At 44.8% G+C, this 17,041-nt stretch overlaps 1 protein-coding gene across 7 annotated transcripts in view; it reads right to left on the bottom strand.

Moving 5' to 3' along the window:
• Window positions 1-17,041, bottom strand: part of LOC125448620 (neuroligin-1-like) — a 404,881-nt gene that overhangs the window by 141,091 nt on the left and 246,749 nt on the right. For 3 of the 7 annotated variants that reach the window (XM_048524028.2, XM_048524026.2, XM_048524029.2), the window contains one exon: window positions 547-645. The exons of the other annotated variants lie outside the window; for them this stretch is intronic. In XM_048524028.2, coding sequence (XP_048379985.1) covers window positions 547-645 — 99 coding nt within the window. The remainder of the gene's footprint in view (window positions 1-546; window positions 646-17,041) is intronic. 7 annotated transcript variants of the gene reach the window in all.

The raw sequence follows: 17,041 nt of genomic DNA, 5'->3' as shown, positions 1-17,041 counted from the left end.
TTTCCTTGTGGGGGAGCATTGAATAAAGGGACGGAGTTTAAAAATAAAGGGGTTCCCTATTTATGACAAAGATTCAGTGGAATTTTGACTCTCCAAATGTCATTAGCATTTCGAATTCTCTCCCCGACTACATGGTGGGGGAGCTATGTAAGTGGCTATATTCAAAGCTGAGTGAGACAAATTGTCAAGGGCCATCTAAAGGAAGTACAGGAAAGTGGAGTTCAAGCCACAACCAAATCAGTTGTGATCTTATAGAACAAAGCTGGCTGAAGGGGTCTGAGTGACCTCCTGCTGCCTGATGATCTCCCTTCTTTGCTGCTCATGGGTTGGCCAACAGGAGACAAGCAGACAGTCACTCCACTGGAACCCCAACCCCTCCCCCCCTACTCCAGTCCACCTTCCCGCGTCATTCCCCATCCTCCCGCACCACCACTCCCTCCCACCCCTCCCCAACAACCTGTCGGAGCGGGACATCTGTTAACCCCTCAGCAGAAGTGAAGGGGCAGTCAACCTGGAAGATAAAGCATGTGGAAGCAAACAGCATACTTGACTGGCTGTGCAGTTGCTGAGCAGTTGACTTGGAGCCAAAGCTGGTAGGTGCTTGGCCCCAACCAGGACTCCTTCGGTCCATCAGAGGAAGGGGGTCTGAAAAGAAAAGGGAAGAGAGGGAGAGAACTGAAAAAAGTAAGTAAAAAGAATCTTTCAAAAGAATAACAGATTCCACACCCTTTCCCTCCCTCCAACACACCCCTCTCCCATCTACAAACTCCCTCACTGCTTCTAATGAAATCTAACTACAAAGGGCCTCACCAAAATGACTTAAGCGTCTGCCTGGAACCTTTGGTTGCGATTCATAGTGAAAATTTACATCTTGACTGTTTCTGGCCCCAATTCCTGGCATTGCTCTACCTCATAAACAATTGGTGGCCAGCAGAGCCAAATAGCCGCTCGTGTCTGATAGAGTCACACATGCTGCCAAACCAGGCACAAGAAATCCAACACTGCTCCGTTTACTGCCAATGGCTAGCGAAAGGCTAGACGAGGCCAAGAGCTGCTAAGTAACATGACACAATCCAATTTCTCTTTTTGCCACAAAAGATCAATGTGTGGAGTTTACAGAAAGCCCTTTGAGGAGGAGAACACAGTCTCAGGCATAGCAGCAGCTATCTTAGTCTTAAAGAAGGAAGGATTCCTTCACTAAAAGGGTGGTGAATTTTTGGAATTCTCAACACCAAAGAGCTTAAGGATGCTTCATTGTTGAATGTGCAGGATTGGTTGACCTTTGTACTCAATGGAATCAGGGAATTTGGGGGTCAAGTTCAGGAAATGGACTTGAGGTAGATCAGCTACACTCTTATTGAATAGCAGAACAGCCTTGAAGGGCCGAGTGGCCTACTCCTGTTCATTATTTATATCTTTGACTAAATGTTCACTACGCCAGCTACTTGATCATCGTAAAAATCCACCTCATTCACTAATGTCCTCAGGGAAGGAAATCAGCCATCCTTGTCCAGTCTCAGCCTACACATTGGCTCTAGACCCCACAGCAATGTGACTGACCCTTAACAGTCCTCTGAAAAGTCTCAGAGAATCATTCAGCTTTATATTCAAGAAGGTGCTTCACTGTCACCTTCTCAAGACTAATTAAAGGACATGCATTAATGCCAGGCTTGCAAGCAAAGAACTTTTTTTTAAGTACAGTTACTGGAATATTGCTACCCACAAGCAGACTGCTACATTGCTTTCCACTTCAATAATGGCTGGAAGTGTATATTGAGCCCATCCTATGTGTGCCATAACTTTGGCTATGTAATGCATGGGGATACCCTGTGATATGAAAGGAGTTAAAATGTAAATGCTTTCTTTAAATTTGTATATGTTAATTGATCATATTGCTTACATTTCAACAAATTAGGTTCCTGATAGTGGGATGAAACAACTTTGCACCAGCTAAGGAGGTACAACTACTTGGCTAGTGCTTGCCTGGGTAGATAGCTTTGTGATATAAACAGCTCCTCACCGACATGAGGGGTTAGTGTGACACAAGTCACCAGGAATCCATGATAAGAGGCTGTGTCTAATGGACACGTGCTCAACATGCTCAAGGTTCACCCATTTAAGATGTTCACCCATTTAAAAAGGGAGGAATTTCTTCCCTCAGAGGGAAGTGAATTTGTGGAATTCTTTACTGAAAGGGCTGTCGAGACTGGGGCATTCAGCATATTCAAGGTTGAGACAGATAAATTTTTAATCAGTAAGGCAATCAAAGTGTATGGGGAAAGTGCAGGAAAGTGGAGTTGAGGATGATCAAATCAGCCATGATCTCACTGAATGGAAGAGCAGACTCAATGGGATGAATGGTCTGCCTCTGCGGCCATGCATCATAATCGAGTACCCCGGCCTGATATTGGTACTATCCTCACCCGCATCAATGATTCTCCGAGCTGAGATTCGATTCAGAACCGGTCACAACTCCAATTGGACAGATCGCAATTAGCCTGAGACAGTGGAAACCTTTTAAGGCTCTGCTGGTTTGAGCCCAAGAGGGTGTTAGCCCTGTTTGACGACTCCAACACACAGGGTCACAGTTTCAGTGCAAGGTGTCAACCAGTTTAGGAGATGAAGAGGACTGTCTTTTTTCAGGACATAGGGGCAATAGATTTTTGGATACTTAACGAGTTAAGGATTTTAGGGAATATCATCACATCCCAAATGCATTACCATTACTGAATCCCCCACTATCAGCATTCTGGGGGTTATCATTGATCAGAAGTTGAACTAGAGTAGCCATATAAATACAGTAACTACAGGAGCAGGTCAGAGGTTAGTAATCTTGCAGCGCATAACTCACTTCCTGACTCCCCAAAGCCTGTCCACTAGCTACAAGTCAGAAGTGTGATGGAATACTCCCCATTTGTCTGGATGCATGCAGCTCCAATGACACTCTAGAAACTCAACAACATCAAGGCAAAGTAGGCTACTTGACTGGCACCACATCCACAAACATCTACTCCCACTACCACTCAGTAAGATGCACTACAGAAATTCACCCGAGACAACACCTTCAAAATTCCATCTGGTATGGTAGTGGGATGAAACAACTTCGCACCAGTTAAGGGGGTACAACTATTTGGCTACTGCTTGCCTGGATAAATAGCCTTGTAATATAAACATCTCCTCACCGATGTGAGGGGTTAGTGTAACAGAAGTCACCAGGAATCCATGATAAGAGGATCACTTCCATCTAATTTGACAAGGGCAGCAGATATATGGGAACACTGCTCCTGCAAGTTCCCTTCCAAGCCACTCCCTATCCTGACTTGGAAATATATCACTGCTCCTTCACTGTTGTTAGGTCAAAGTCCTGGAATGCCCTCCCTGAAGGCATTCTGGGTTTATCTACAGCAAAAGGATCGCAGCGGTTTAAGAAGGCAGCTCACCTTCTCAAGGGGCAATTAAGGATGGTAAATAAATGCTGAACCAGCCAGCGATGTCCATATTTTACAAGTGATTTGTAGATGATGTACAGTCTTTGGTGAGTTGGTTCCTGCAGAATTCCTAGCATCTGACCAACTCTGCAGCCCTAGTCAAAGGGGGTGTGATACAGTGCACAGTCAGGAAGCATTAGACAATTAAAAGTAATTGGAAATTGAGTTTTGAAATGAAGAGAGATGAGCCTGAAGTCATGGATGCAGAATTCATTCCACGTAGTTTGAGATTTCCCAACCAAAATAGCCAACAGCTTTTGCCCACGGTAGGGGAGTCTAAGACGAGAGAGCATTGGCTTAAGGTAAGAGGGGAGAGATACAAAAGGGTCCAGAGAGGCAATTTTTTCACACAGATGGTAGTGAGTGTCTGGAACGGGCTGCCAGAGCTTGTGGTGAAAGCGAATACAGTTTAGTCGTTTAATAAACAATATTAGACAGGTAAATAGATGAGCTAGGTATGGAGGGATATGTAAAAAGAGCAGGCAAATGGGACTACTTTAAACGTGAAAACTGGATGGCATGGGCAAGTTGCACCAAAGGGCCTGTTTCCAAGCTGTAGACCACACAAAAAAGAACCAGTATTGATTCACTTTGAGAGGGAATACAATTGAAGTTTATGGAAGTTGAACCAGAATGAAACAAAATTCAGGAGCATTGTGAACTGTGAGAAGAACAATGCTGAACTTCATAATGACTTGATGAGCTGGGAGAATGGGCTGACAGATGAAAGACAATAGCAGGAGAGGTTGAGTACATTGAAGTTTAGAAGAATAAGAAGCAAACTCATTGAAACATACAAGGTTTTTAGAGGACATGACAGGGTCAATGTGGAAAGATTGTTTCCTCTTGTCGGAGTCTAGGACCAGAGGGCATCATTTCAGAGTAAAGCTTGTGAATTTTTAATTAGTCAAGGAATCAAGACTTATGGGGAAAAATCAGGAAAATGGAGTTGAGGATGCTCAGATAAGCCATGATCTCATTGAACAGTGGAGCAGACTTGATGGGCTGAATTACTTCCTTCTGCACCACTGTCTTAATGCAATAAGATTAGATTAGATTCCCTACAGTGTGGAAACAGGCCCTTCAGCCCAACAAGTCCATATCACCCCTTGAAGCATCCCACCCAGACCCATCCCCCTATAATCCACATACCCCTGAACACTTTGGGCAATTTAGCATGGCCAATCCACCTAGCCTGCACATCTTTGGACTGTGGGAGGAAACCGGACCACCCAGAGGAAACCCACACAGACATGGGGATAACGTGCAACCTCTGCACAGACAGTTGCCCGAGGCTGGAATCGAACCCAGGTCCGTGGCACTGTGAGGTGGTAGTGCTAACCACTGAGCCACCGTGCCACCCGTGAGATGGGAAGTGAATCAATTTTGTAAGGAATCAGACAGACAATCCAAAACAAAGCTACAAATTTAAAGGGGTGCAGCAGCAAAGGTACTGCATGTATGCACTAGAGTCATTGAAGACAGGAGAGAATGGTTAATAAAGCATTTAGTATCCTGGTACTAGTACAAGAGCAAGGTGGTTCTGTTCATCTCCAGTGAAATACTGCATGCAGTTCTCAGCATTCCATTCTGGAAGGAATATAAAGGAATTAAAGAGAGTGCAGATGGGATTCACAGCAATAAGGTTCCAGAGATGAAGAGCTTCACTGACATGGATAGATTGGAGAAGTTGGGACCGTTTCCTCTGACAAGAGGCCATTCATTAAGGTGTTTAACATCAGAATCGAAAGAAGAAAACTTCCCAACAGAGGGAAGATCGAGGAGAGGGCACAGATTTGAACCTTTTGGTAAAAGAAACAAAACAAAAAGCAAGAGGAGAAACCTTGTCATGAAGTTAGGAGGTTTGAATCTGAAGAGGACTGCTGGGGAACATGGTGGACACAGGCTCAATTGAGACTTTGAAGAAATCACAAGACTGTTATTCAGTAAAAGAGGATTGAGCAGGGTTAAAGGAAGAAGATGAGAATGGTTCTATTTAAACTGCTTGTTCAGAGGAAAGCTACTGCAAGCACCATACACTGAATGGCCTCATTCTACACTGCAGCAATCCTGCAATACATTAAAGTTGTATCCGACCTTGGTTAAACTACACTTGCAGATGAATGTATATGGTTCTCAGCCTCCAGATTCTATTGGAAAGACAATGGAAAAGGAACTGAGAGATTCCACAAAGCCTGAACGGGATAGGTTTTGCTCTTTTACAAGAAGGGTGACCTAAGGAGGGTGATATCATGTTTTTCATAAATTAATAAGTGGTTTAATAGGGCAGATGCATAGCGAAAGAAAAGACATCGGGATCATCAATCCTAGATAGTTCCTAATAAATCCCAAGGGGAATTCAGGAGAAATATCTTCACCCAGAGAGGGAGGAGAATGTGGAACTAACTTCTACAGAGAATGGGTGAGGAGAATGAAGGGGGAACTGGGTAATTACACAAAGAAGAAAGGAATAGGAGGATATTCTGATATGGGAAGAATGTAACAGGTTAGGTTCGGAAGAGGTTTGTGTGGAGTAGGATACCAGCATTTAACAGATGAGCTGAAAGTGCCATTTCTCTTTCATTGCATAATTCAATATAATTTTAACAGCCAGCAACGAATCAGTTTCCTCAGAAGTGAAGGGAAAAGGGATATAAATCTCATAAGAATGCAGAAGTCCAGTGAGAGTTGCATGGGGTATCACTGGGAATTCAGCGAGCACAGCACCGACGACATAATCTGCAGTAGCTGAATGAATGATCCAAGTTAAACACACCTGGTGCCAGTAGGGAGGGGGCGCTGCCCTGTCAGAAAATTTGCTTTTGCTCTTTTTGCTCATGGAATGTGGGCGTCGCTGCATGCCCACCCTTTGTTGCCCTGGGAATGTTGGTGGTGAACTACCATCTTGAACTGCTGCAGTCCATGTAGTGTAGGTTGTTCCACAATGCTCTTGACGGGCAAGTCCAGGATGTTGACTCAACCATACTTGAGGAACAGCAATATATTTCGAAGTTAGGATGGGGAGTTGCTTGGAGGTGAACGCAGAGGGGTTAGTGTTCTCACATATCTCTGCTCTTATCCTTCTGTGTGGAAGTGGTCATGGGTTTGGAAGGGGCTGTCTGAGAAGCTTTGATGAATTTCTGCGGTGCATCTTGTAGGTAGGACATACTGCTGCTATTGAGTGCCAGTGATGGGGCAAGTGTTGAAGGTGGCAGATGGGTGTCAAATCAATTAAAATACAGTCAAACTCTCTCAATACTGCTGCTTTTACATAGCTTAACAACAACCTCCTCTGAAGGTTCAAAATGAATGCATTCCATTGAATACTTTAGTTCCTCTTCAACATGTTCAGAATCATTCAGTAAAATGCACAGACGTTTCACTGGGAACCACAGGCAGCCCCAAGCAAAGTGCAAGTTACTGTAATGGTGGCAGGAAGTAATCCAATTCCCACAGGCCTTGGGCTATCAGCTGTATGGAGAGTGCTGGGGAGGGCTGCTTTTTTACTGGGACCACTCTATCACTTGACCATCACCACAACCAGTGGGGGCGACTGCCTGGGGCTGACTCAGCTGTTCCTACAGCTCAGAGCTCAATAGAACATAATCTGTTTATTGCCAGGACGTCAGTAAGACTTTTGTCTGACAATTTAAGTAAATGGAACAGAGATATAATTACAAGGACACATTAATCTCACATGTGGAGAGACTCCATCATCCATCAGATTGTGCAGGTGGTAAACAGGAGACGATAAAGAATCAGCCCTTCGAATCCTGAGCTCTATAATGACCATGAACTGTGGGACAGTGCAGAGAAAGCTTTACCCACTATCTAACCCTGTGTCATAATTGCCCCTGGACTGTTTAATAGATACAGTCTCCAGTGAAGTCTGCACTGTATCTAACCACTTTGTATACCGGCCCTTGGAGTGTTTGATGGGGATAAGGTAAACAGAGTTTTTATTTCATTTTAAAAGAGTCGACGGAGTTTTATTTTTTGTCTATCCCTATGCTGTCCCTGTCATTACGTTTTTTTTATTTTTGTGCCAAGCAAGAATGCTGCAATTTCTGTATGTTCCCTGGAAGCTTACTCTATTATTCTATTTTCCCCCTCTTAATCAATCCCTATGTCCTCCTTTACTAAAATCTAAACTGATCCTCACTGGCCTAGAGCAAGTGGTTGGCCCTGAACTAGCTCAGCAAGCCACACACCTTCACAAGGGTGGTTAGAGGGATAGATGCTGGCCTGCCTAACAATGGTTACTTGGGCAGCGCAGTGGCTCAGTGGTTAGCACTGTCGCCCCACTGTGTCAAAGATCCGGGTTTGATTCTGCCCTTGGACAATAGTGGAGTTTAGTGGAGTCAATAGGGTGGTCAAGAAGGCATAAGGCATGCTTTCCTTCATTGGGCGGGGTATTGAGTACAAGAGTTGGCAGGTCATGTTGCAGTTGCATAGGACTTTGGTTCGGCCACATTTGGAGTACTGTGTACAGTTCTGGATGCCACATTACCAAAAGCATGTGGATGCTTTGGAGAGGGTGCAGAGGAGGTTCACAAGGATGTTGCCTGGTATGGAGGGTGCTAGCTATGAAGAGAGATTGAATAGATTAGGATTATTTTCATTAGAAAGATGGAGATTGAGTGGGGACCTGATTGAGGTCTACAAAATCATGAGGGGAATAGACAGGGTGGATAGCAAAAAGCTTTTTCCCAGAGTGGGGGACTCAATTACCAGGGGTCATGAGTTCAAAGTGAGAGGAGGAAAGTTTAAGGGAGATATGTGTGGAAAGTTCTTTACACAGAGGGTGGTGGGCACCTGGAACGCGTTGCCAGCGGAGGTGGTAGACGCAGACACGTTAGCGTCTTTTAAGATATTTGGACAGGTACATGGATGGGCGGGGAGCAAATGGACACAGACCGTTAGAAAATAGTTGACAGGTTAGACAGAGGATCTTGATCGGTGCAGGCTTGGAGGGCCGAAGGGCCTGTTCCTGGGCTGTAGGTTTCTTTGTTTCTTTGTTTCTTTACGCATTCTCCCTGTGTCTGTTTGGGTTTCCACTGGGTGCGCTGGTTTCTTCCCAGAACTAAATTGGCCGTATTGTCCAGGGATGTTTAGATTAGATGCGTTAGCCTTGGGAAATGCAGGGTTACAAGGAAAGCGTAGGAAGGTGGGTCTGAGCGGGATGCTCTTGGGAGGGTTAGTGTGGACCTGTTAGGCCGAAGGGCCTATTTCTACACTGTAGGGATTCTATTATCGTAGAATTCTTACAGTGTAGGAAGAGTCCATTAGAATCATTGTACCTGTGCTGACACTCTGAACAGCATCCCACCCAGACCTAATTCCCTACTCCATCCCTGTAACCCACATTTACCATAGCTAATCTACCAAGCCTGCACAGCTCTGGACACTACACGGCAATTTAGCACGGCCAATCCACCCTTACCTGCAGATTTTTGACTGTGGGAGCAAGCTAGAGCACCTGGCAAAAACCTATGCAGACATGGGGAGAATGTGCAACTCCAGTCACCCAACGCTGTGAGGCAGCAATGCTAAGCACTGAACCAGTGTGCCGCCCGGCCGTTTCTGTCCTGGAAGTGTTTGATGAGGACACTGTAGAGGGCACTTTATTCTGTATCTAACCCAATGTTGCCCCTGTCTCGGATATGTTTGATGGGGAAGTATAGAAAGAGCTTTACACTGTACCTAATTCCCTGCTGTACCAGTCCTGGACAAATTTGATAGGGCAGTGTACAAGACAAGTCATACCAGATTCGAAACATTGACTCTGTCTGCCTCTTATCATGGATGCTGCCAGATCTGCTGAGTTTCTCCAGCATTCTCTGTGTTTCTTCCAGATTTTCTGCATCTGCAGCAATTTGTTTTTGAAGAAGATTCTGAGGGAACTTCACACGATAGAAGTGAAGAGGTTGTTTCCACTACTCCCCCATCACTCTCCTGTTCTCCACCTACCCCGCCCCCCGCCACCCCTCCACCATCCCCTATCAGCCCCTGTTCCCCAGGGTACCAAGGAAATGGAGAGTGCCACAGTTTATATCAAGGGATCTCTCATTTAAGGCCAAGATGAACAGGATCGTATGCTCTCAAAGGAAGTGTTATACGGCGGCATGGTGGCTCAGTGGTTAGCACTGCAGCCTCACAGCGCCAGGGACCCGGGTTCAATTCTAGCCTTGGGTAACTGTCTGTGTGGAGTTTGCACATTCTTCCCGTGTCTGCGTGGGTTTCCTCAGGGTGCTCCGGTTTCCTCCCACTGTCCAAAGATGTGCAGGCTAGGTGTATTGGCCATGCTAAGTTGCCCGTAGTGTACAGGGGTATGTGTGTTATAGGGGGATGTGTCTGGGTGGGATGTTCCAAAGGGTGGTGTGGACTTGTTGAGCCAAAGGGCCCGTTTCCACACTGTAGAGAACCTAATCTTTGGAATTCTCTTCTCCTTAAGAGTAGTCGAAGCTGGGGCCATATGTACATTCTAGGGTGAGTTAAACGGACCTTACATCAAAGGTTATGCAGGGGAACGGGGCAAATAGGCCAGAGAAGTATAGTTAAGGCCACAACCAGGTGAGCCAAATTTTCACTGAATGGCAGAGCAGGTCTGAGGGACCAAATGGCCTACTCCTGCCCTTTTCACTTGTGCACATTGACTTCATTGTTCTTATATTTGAGATCCAGACTATCAGTAGTAATATGGTGAAGGCATCCGACACTGAATACCTTATTTGATGGTCAGTAACAACGTATCTACATCTGTCTAATGTACATGCACCTTCTACTTCAGCACCACTAGTCTAAGGTGTTTCTGCTCATCATAGCTATAGAAGAAACATTAAGACAATAAATCCTTGTCACTGGAAATGCTACCATGCGTGAACCATTCACCAACATCCATACAATCTGGAATATCAGTCTGTCTGAAATGTGATTCTAATCTGGCAAAAGAGGAAGGCAGATTATTATAGTAACATATAAAATGCTGATGAGGCTAGACAGGCTAGATGCAAGAAGAATGTTCCCAATGCTGGGACAGTCCAGAACTGGGAGTCATAGTCTAAGAATAAATGGTAAGCCATTCAGGACTGAGATGAGGAAGAATTCCTTTAGACAGTTGTGAGCCTGTGGAATTCTTTACCACAGAAAGCTGTTGGGGCCAGTCCATCAGATACATTCAAGACGGGGCTGGAAATGGCCCTTGTGGCTAAAGGGATCAAGAGGTATGGAGAGAAAGTGGGAGTTGGATTTGAAATTGCATGAGCATTTTAAAAAAGGGAGAGGCGATGGTCTAGTGGTATTATCGGTGGAATGTTAATCCAGAGACCCAGGCAATGTCTGGGGACCTGGATTCAAATCCCACCAAGGCAGATGGTGGAATTTGAATTCATTAAATATCTGGAATTAAGAGTCGAATGATGACCATGAATCCAGTGTCAATTGTTGGGGAAAAACCCATCTGGTTCATTAATGCCCTTTAGGGAAGGAAACTATCGTCCTTACCTGGTCTGGCCTACATGTGACTCCAGACCCAAAGCAATGTGGTTGACTCTTAACTGTCCTCTGAGAAATTAGGAATGGGCAATAAATGCTGGGCCTGGCCGGCAACGCCCTCATCCCATGAATAAATGAAGAAAAGCCATGATGACATTGAATGATGGTGCAGCCTCAAAAGGGCCAGATGTCCTAACCCTACACATATTTTCTACGCTTCTATGTTTCTAATCCACCAAAATATCCAAGGAAAGCAGAAAGCTGGGCCAAATGGATTAGGTAGGTAAAGAGAGCCCTGCATTTACATAGTGCTTGTCAGCACCTCAGAATATTCTAGAGTATCTGGAATGGAGGGAGTTGCCTCATAAGGAAAGGGTGGGCAGCCTGGGCTTGGACGTATAGGAGTTTAGAAGCATAAGAGGCAACGCTGTTGAAATATTTTAAAGATTTGGAGAGGTTTCAACACACAGACGTGGAGAGAGCAGGGTCAATGGGCTTGAAACATTAACTCTGTTTCTCTGTCCACAGATGCTGCCCAGACTTGCTGAGTTTCTCCAGCATTCCCTGAGGTTTTTTTAATATCAGATATCCAGCATATGTGGCACTTTGCTTTTATGTGCAGTAGGGAAGGATGTTTCCTCTGTGGGAGAATCTAGGACTAGGGGCCAGAGGCCATTGCGAAAAAATCAGATGGCGCTGTTTAAAACAGAAATAAGAAGGAGTTTTATTCTCACAGAGCGTGGTGAATTTTTGGAACTGTTCCTTGAAAAGAAGTGGAAACAGATCCTTGTTTTATTTTTAAGGCTGGGATGGAGAGTTTCTTGTTAAATAAGCGGTGAAAGGGCTGGATAAGCCATGATCTTACTGAACGCTGGGGCGAGAACAAGGGGTTGAGGGGCCGAGTGGTCTACTCCTGCTGCTTACCTGGCATCTGTGTTTGTAAACTCACATGGTGATCTTGAGTAGCTAAACTATGTTACTGAGGGTGATTGTGGGTAATTACTGTCCCTGGATACCACAGGAGGGATCCTACTGTTTTCCTTTCTGGTGCTAACAGATCAGAAGCCAGCATTGTGTATGGATAAATGCAAAGAACAGAACTATGGAACGGAGGGATGAACAGCAACTTGGAACTATGACCTGCGATAGTTCCAGCTACAAGCTTGGTAACACAGTTCTGGAGTGGTTAGTAATGGAGTGAAAAATACAGTTCTGGAGTTCTGGGAATATTATGAAAAACAGGTCACTGAATTAGGAATGAGACACAGATCTGAAGCAGCCAGGCAAGTGGGATTGGGGTGCTCAGGAACAGAGATCAGGAACAAAGATCTGGAATGGATATGGAATGGTAACCTGGAGCAATCTGCAATGGAGATCACGAATATTTTGAAATAGATATAAGGAGGTAACAACTGAGATCTCGCTTAATCAGGAGCAGATATCTGATCAGGAACAGAGATCTGGCATAATCTAGAATGGAGATATGAAGTTATCAGGAAGAGAGATCTAAAGTAATTGAGAACAGATCTGGAGAGATCAGGAAGATACATCTCCGATACATCGATGATGTCATCAGTGCTGCTTTCCTCTCCTTCCCTGGAAAACTTCCTCAATTTTGCCTCCAATTTCCACCCTGCCCTCACTTTCACCTGGTCTATCTCTGACTCCTCCCTTTCCTTCCATTTCTGGGGACAGACTGGCCACTAATATCCATTATAAACCCACCAACTCCCATAGCTACCAGGACTATACATCCTCACACCTCACTCCATCCCATTCTCTCAGTTCCTCCGTCTTTGTCACATATGTTCAGATGAGGCCAACTTCAACAAGGGAGCCTCCGAAATGTCCACATTCTTCCTCAAACGAGGATTCCCCAGCTCCGTTGTTGACAGGGCCCTCAATTGGGTCTGACCCATCTCCTGCACTCCTGCCCTCACCCCTTCTCTTCCCTCCAGCAACAGCGATAGGGTTCCCCTTATCCTCGCTAACCATCCCACCAGCATCCACATCCAGTAGATCATCAGACGCCATTTCTGCCACCTCCAGCAAGATGCCACCACTAGACACATATTCATCTCCCCTCCCTTGTCTGCCTTCTGCAGGGACCATTTCCTCCAGGACACCCTGGTCCATACTTCCTTCATCCCCAACACCTCCTCACAGCCCTACGGCACCTTCCCCTGTAACCGGTGCAGGTGCAACACCTGCCCATTTACCTCCTCCCTCCCCAGTATCCAAGGGCCCAAATATACCTTCCAGGTGAAGCAACACTTCACCTGCACTTCCAAGAATCTAGTCTACTGCATTCATTGCTCAGAATGTGGTCTCCTCTACATTGGGGAAATGAAGCATCGACTTGGCGACTGCTTCACAGAACATCTATGTTCTGCTCCCAAAAAAGACCCTGAACTACCAGTTGCCTGCCGCTTCAATGCACCACCCTGCTCCCTGGCCAACATCTGTGTCTCCGGCTTGCTACAGTGTTCCAGTGAAGCCCAGCGCAAGCTGGAGGAACAACGCCTCATTTTCCACTCGGGGACCCTACAACCCTCCGGACTCAATATCGAGTTCAATCATTTTAGGGCATAAACTCCTCCATGTCCCAGCCTCTCAACCCACAGAACAGGCTATGTTCCCATACAGGCTGCCATTCCACACCCCCTGTTGTTAGTCATTAACAGTCCCCATTAACAACTATTCACCCTCCCAGCCCGAACGTTAGCAACTCCTTTGTCTGTCCAACTGTCTTTCTCTGTCTTTGGGTTCTATCCTATTGTTTACTCCCTCCCCACCCACCTCCCTATTTCCTGCATATAAACTGACGTTTTCCCAGCCACCATCAGTTCTGAGGAACGGTCACTGGACCCAAAACGTTAACTCTGTTTTCTCCTCCACAGATGCTGCCAGACCTGCTGAGCTTTTACAGCAACTTTGTTTTTGATCAGGAAGAGAAAGCTGCAGTGGCCAGAGCAGATTGAGAGATAGCTGGAACAAAGGACAGGAACTAGACTGGCTAGTAACAGGCTTGGGAACAATATTATAAATGTAAAGCTGTACCTGTCAGAAACAGGATCAGAAATGGTTCTGCTTGGGAATGAGGTGCAAGCAGAGATCTGGAACCTTATGAGGATGGCATTCAGGGAGAAAAAAAATGTGAGAGGGGTTGATCTTGCATCAGCCTGAAAGCATTACTCAGGCACTGCCAGGCAGAAAAGCGTTACTCCCAGCCACGAGTGCTTTCATTTCAGATTTCCGGAACCCACAGATCTGTTCCTCCGTGAAGGTTTTTTTCAGATCAGCAGGTATAGGATAAGGACAAAGGGTTGCAAAGAGAAGGGCAACCGGTCTGGAATAGTGGTCTGGAGTGTCCCAGAGTAAACTAGGAAATTATGATCTGGGGTAATAAATACACTAATGGAATCAAGGCTTCAGGAATGTTGTGAACGGCTAGAATTTAATCTTAAAAAAGGGAAGGAAAGTAAAGCAGCTGCCGAGAGAGGTAGTCAGGAGCACAGTTGGGAAGCCAGATCAGGATCGGCAGTGGGCAGCAAACAGCAGTGCAGGGTAGCCTTGGAGAAGAGATCTGAAATGGATCCTAAATTGGTAGAGATCTGTTAGAGATGTTGAATTGTCGAGTGGAACTAGAATGGTCGATGATGGGAGGGATGATCACTCCACAGTGGGTGTCTAGAATGAACTGGAGCATTGCTTTACCAATTATGTAACATTACTACTATGCTACCATGCCCACATGTCATTGGATAGGTAAGGTTTGTTACAGGTTAGGCATGTTCCAGCAAGGATATAGCAGGGGAATCAAAAATTTGGTGGATGACGAGGGAGACAGAGGATAAGATATAAAAGTTTACATGAGGAATGTCATACTCATGTGAAACCCAAATACAAGAGAAAGAGAAAAATGAAGTCGGTAAAAGAAAAACAGAGAACAGGATGAAAATCAACGTCAATGGAACTTCAGGAATTGCCTATCGGTGAGTAAGCAGCCAAGCAGGTAGTGAAACCCAGGATTAGGTGGTGGGTTTATCCTATGAGGAGAGATTAAGGAGAATGGGATTGTTTTTCCCTCTGGCTTTGGGAGTGGGGGAGTAGTGTAGAACCAGCAGATAAATCTCAAAATAAGGGGTCAACCATTGAGGGAAGAGATAAGGAGGGATTTCTTCACTCAGAGAGCAATGAGTTTTTAGAATTCTCTACATAAGACCGCTGTGAAGCTTCAATCATTGAGTAGGTTCATTACAGACAAAGATCAATAGGTTTCCAGACTTTAAACCTATCAGGGCATATAGATATCAGGCAGGAAAATGACACTGAAGTAAAAATTCAGAAATAATCTCTTGGATGGTACATCAGGCTCAATGGATTGAGTGGCCTCTGCTCCTACTTCCTCTGTTTCTAAGGCTCGGGACAGTCCCATTAGGGTCAAAGTGAGTTAATACATATATCGAGGCACAGGGCAGGACTAAAATACTGAAAGAAAACTTTGTACTAAACACAAGGATGCTGATAAATTATTTGTAGAGGCAGAGATGTAAGGTGTAATATAGGAGTCAAAAACTGAGAAACAGAATGTACTGAAGAAGCAGACGTTACTCCAGGTTTTAAGTCCCCTAGTCCTCAGCTTACATCCCAGATTGCTCTTGGAGATAGACTGAAGATAGATGAAGGGCTAGCCATAATCTTCCAGCATTTCTCTAGAGGTGGGCAAGATGTCAAAGGATTTGTGGCAAATGTGACATCATTATGTCAGGAAGGGAGTACTAACACTCCTCACAACTATTGTCCAATCAGTTTAAAGTCAGTGAGGGGTGGGGTTTCAGAAAGGGAAGCCAGCATGGACTAATAGCAAGCTGATTGCTTTTAATTTATTTGACAAGCTTCTTGATAAAGTGATATGAGGAAAATGTGACATATGTTGTCGATAGACATTTCAGATCTTAGGAAAATACTTGACAGACTCCCAATAGGCTAGGAGAATAAGCAAAAAGTGCTGGTTACACCCTAACTAGAGCCTTGTGTCCAATTTCCATACTATAGGAAGAATGTGAATACCTGAGAGAGAGTGCAGAGGATATTTCCCAGAATGGTTCCAGGAATGAGGGAGGTTTTAGCAATGAGGTTGTGTTCAATAAACTGAGCTTATTCTCATCAAAGTGAAGAAGACCAAAGGAAGATTTGATCAAGGTATATGAGATAATGAGGGGTTTAGATAAGGGGCATGAAGAAAAGCAGGAGTGTTTTTCTGCAGCCAGTGGAAATGATGCAGAACTCTCAGCCAACTGAACTGAGGTTGGAAGTGAAAACAATGAACAACTTCAAATGAAAATCAGACAAACACTTGAGGAGTAGTATGAGGGAATTGGACTAATGAGATTTTAATGACAAGCAGTGGCAATCTAGAATGGACAATGATGGGGATCTAGAATGGTCATCAATTTGTGCAAAGAATGTCCTGTATCCACAATGAGCATTGATGGGGATCTAGAATGGCCATCAATGCATACCCAGACTGATCTGTATTAATGATTTACAATGGACAGAAATGTGGGGATCTAGAATTTACAGTGATAGTGATCTAGAGTCGTGTGGTCTAGAATGGATAGTGATTGGGATCTAGAATGATAATTTAGAGATCTAGAATGGTCATTGATTTGGGGATTTAAAATGATGGTAATTTGGATGATCTGGAAAGGGCAGTGATGGGAATCTAGGATGGCCACCAATACGTACCCAGACTGACATGTATCAGTGAACTAGAATGGATTGTGATAGGTATCTAGAACGGTCAGTAATTTGGGAATCTTGAATAGACCATGATGGGAATGCAGAATAGAGGATAATTTAGATGATCCATATTGGATGGTATTGGAGATCTAGAATGGTCAGTAATTCAGGTGATCCAGAATGGACAATGATGAGATCCAGAATAGTCAGTGTGAGAGATCTAGTCAAGGAAGTAACAGCCATCTAGATTGATCGATGACAAGGATCTAAATTGGTCAGTACACAGGATCTAACATAGTCACTAACAGGGATCA

This window comes from Stegostoma tigrinum, chromosome 45 (genome assembly GCF_030684315.1).
Source record: "Stegostoma tigrinum isolate sSteTig4 chromosome 45, sSteTig4.hap1, whole genome shotgun sequence".
Taxonomy (NCBI): Eukaryota; Metazoa; Chordata; class Chondrichthyes; order Orectolobiformes; family Stegostomatidae; genus Stegostoma; species Stegostoma tigrinum.
The sequence above is the reverse complement of the archived record's forward strand: the minus strand, read 5'-3'. Positions and strand labels throughout refer to the sequence as shown.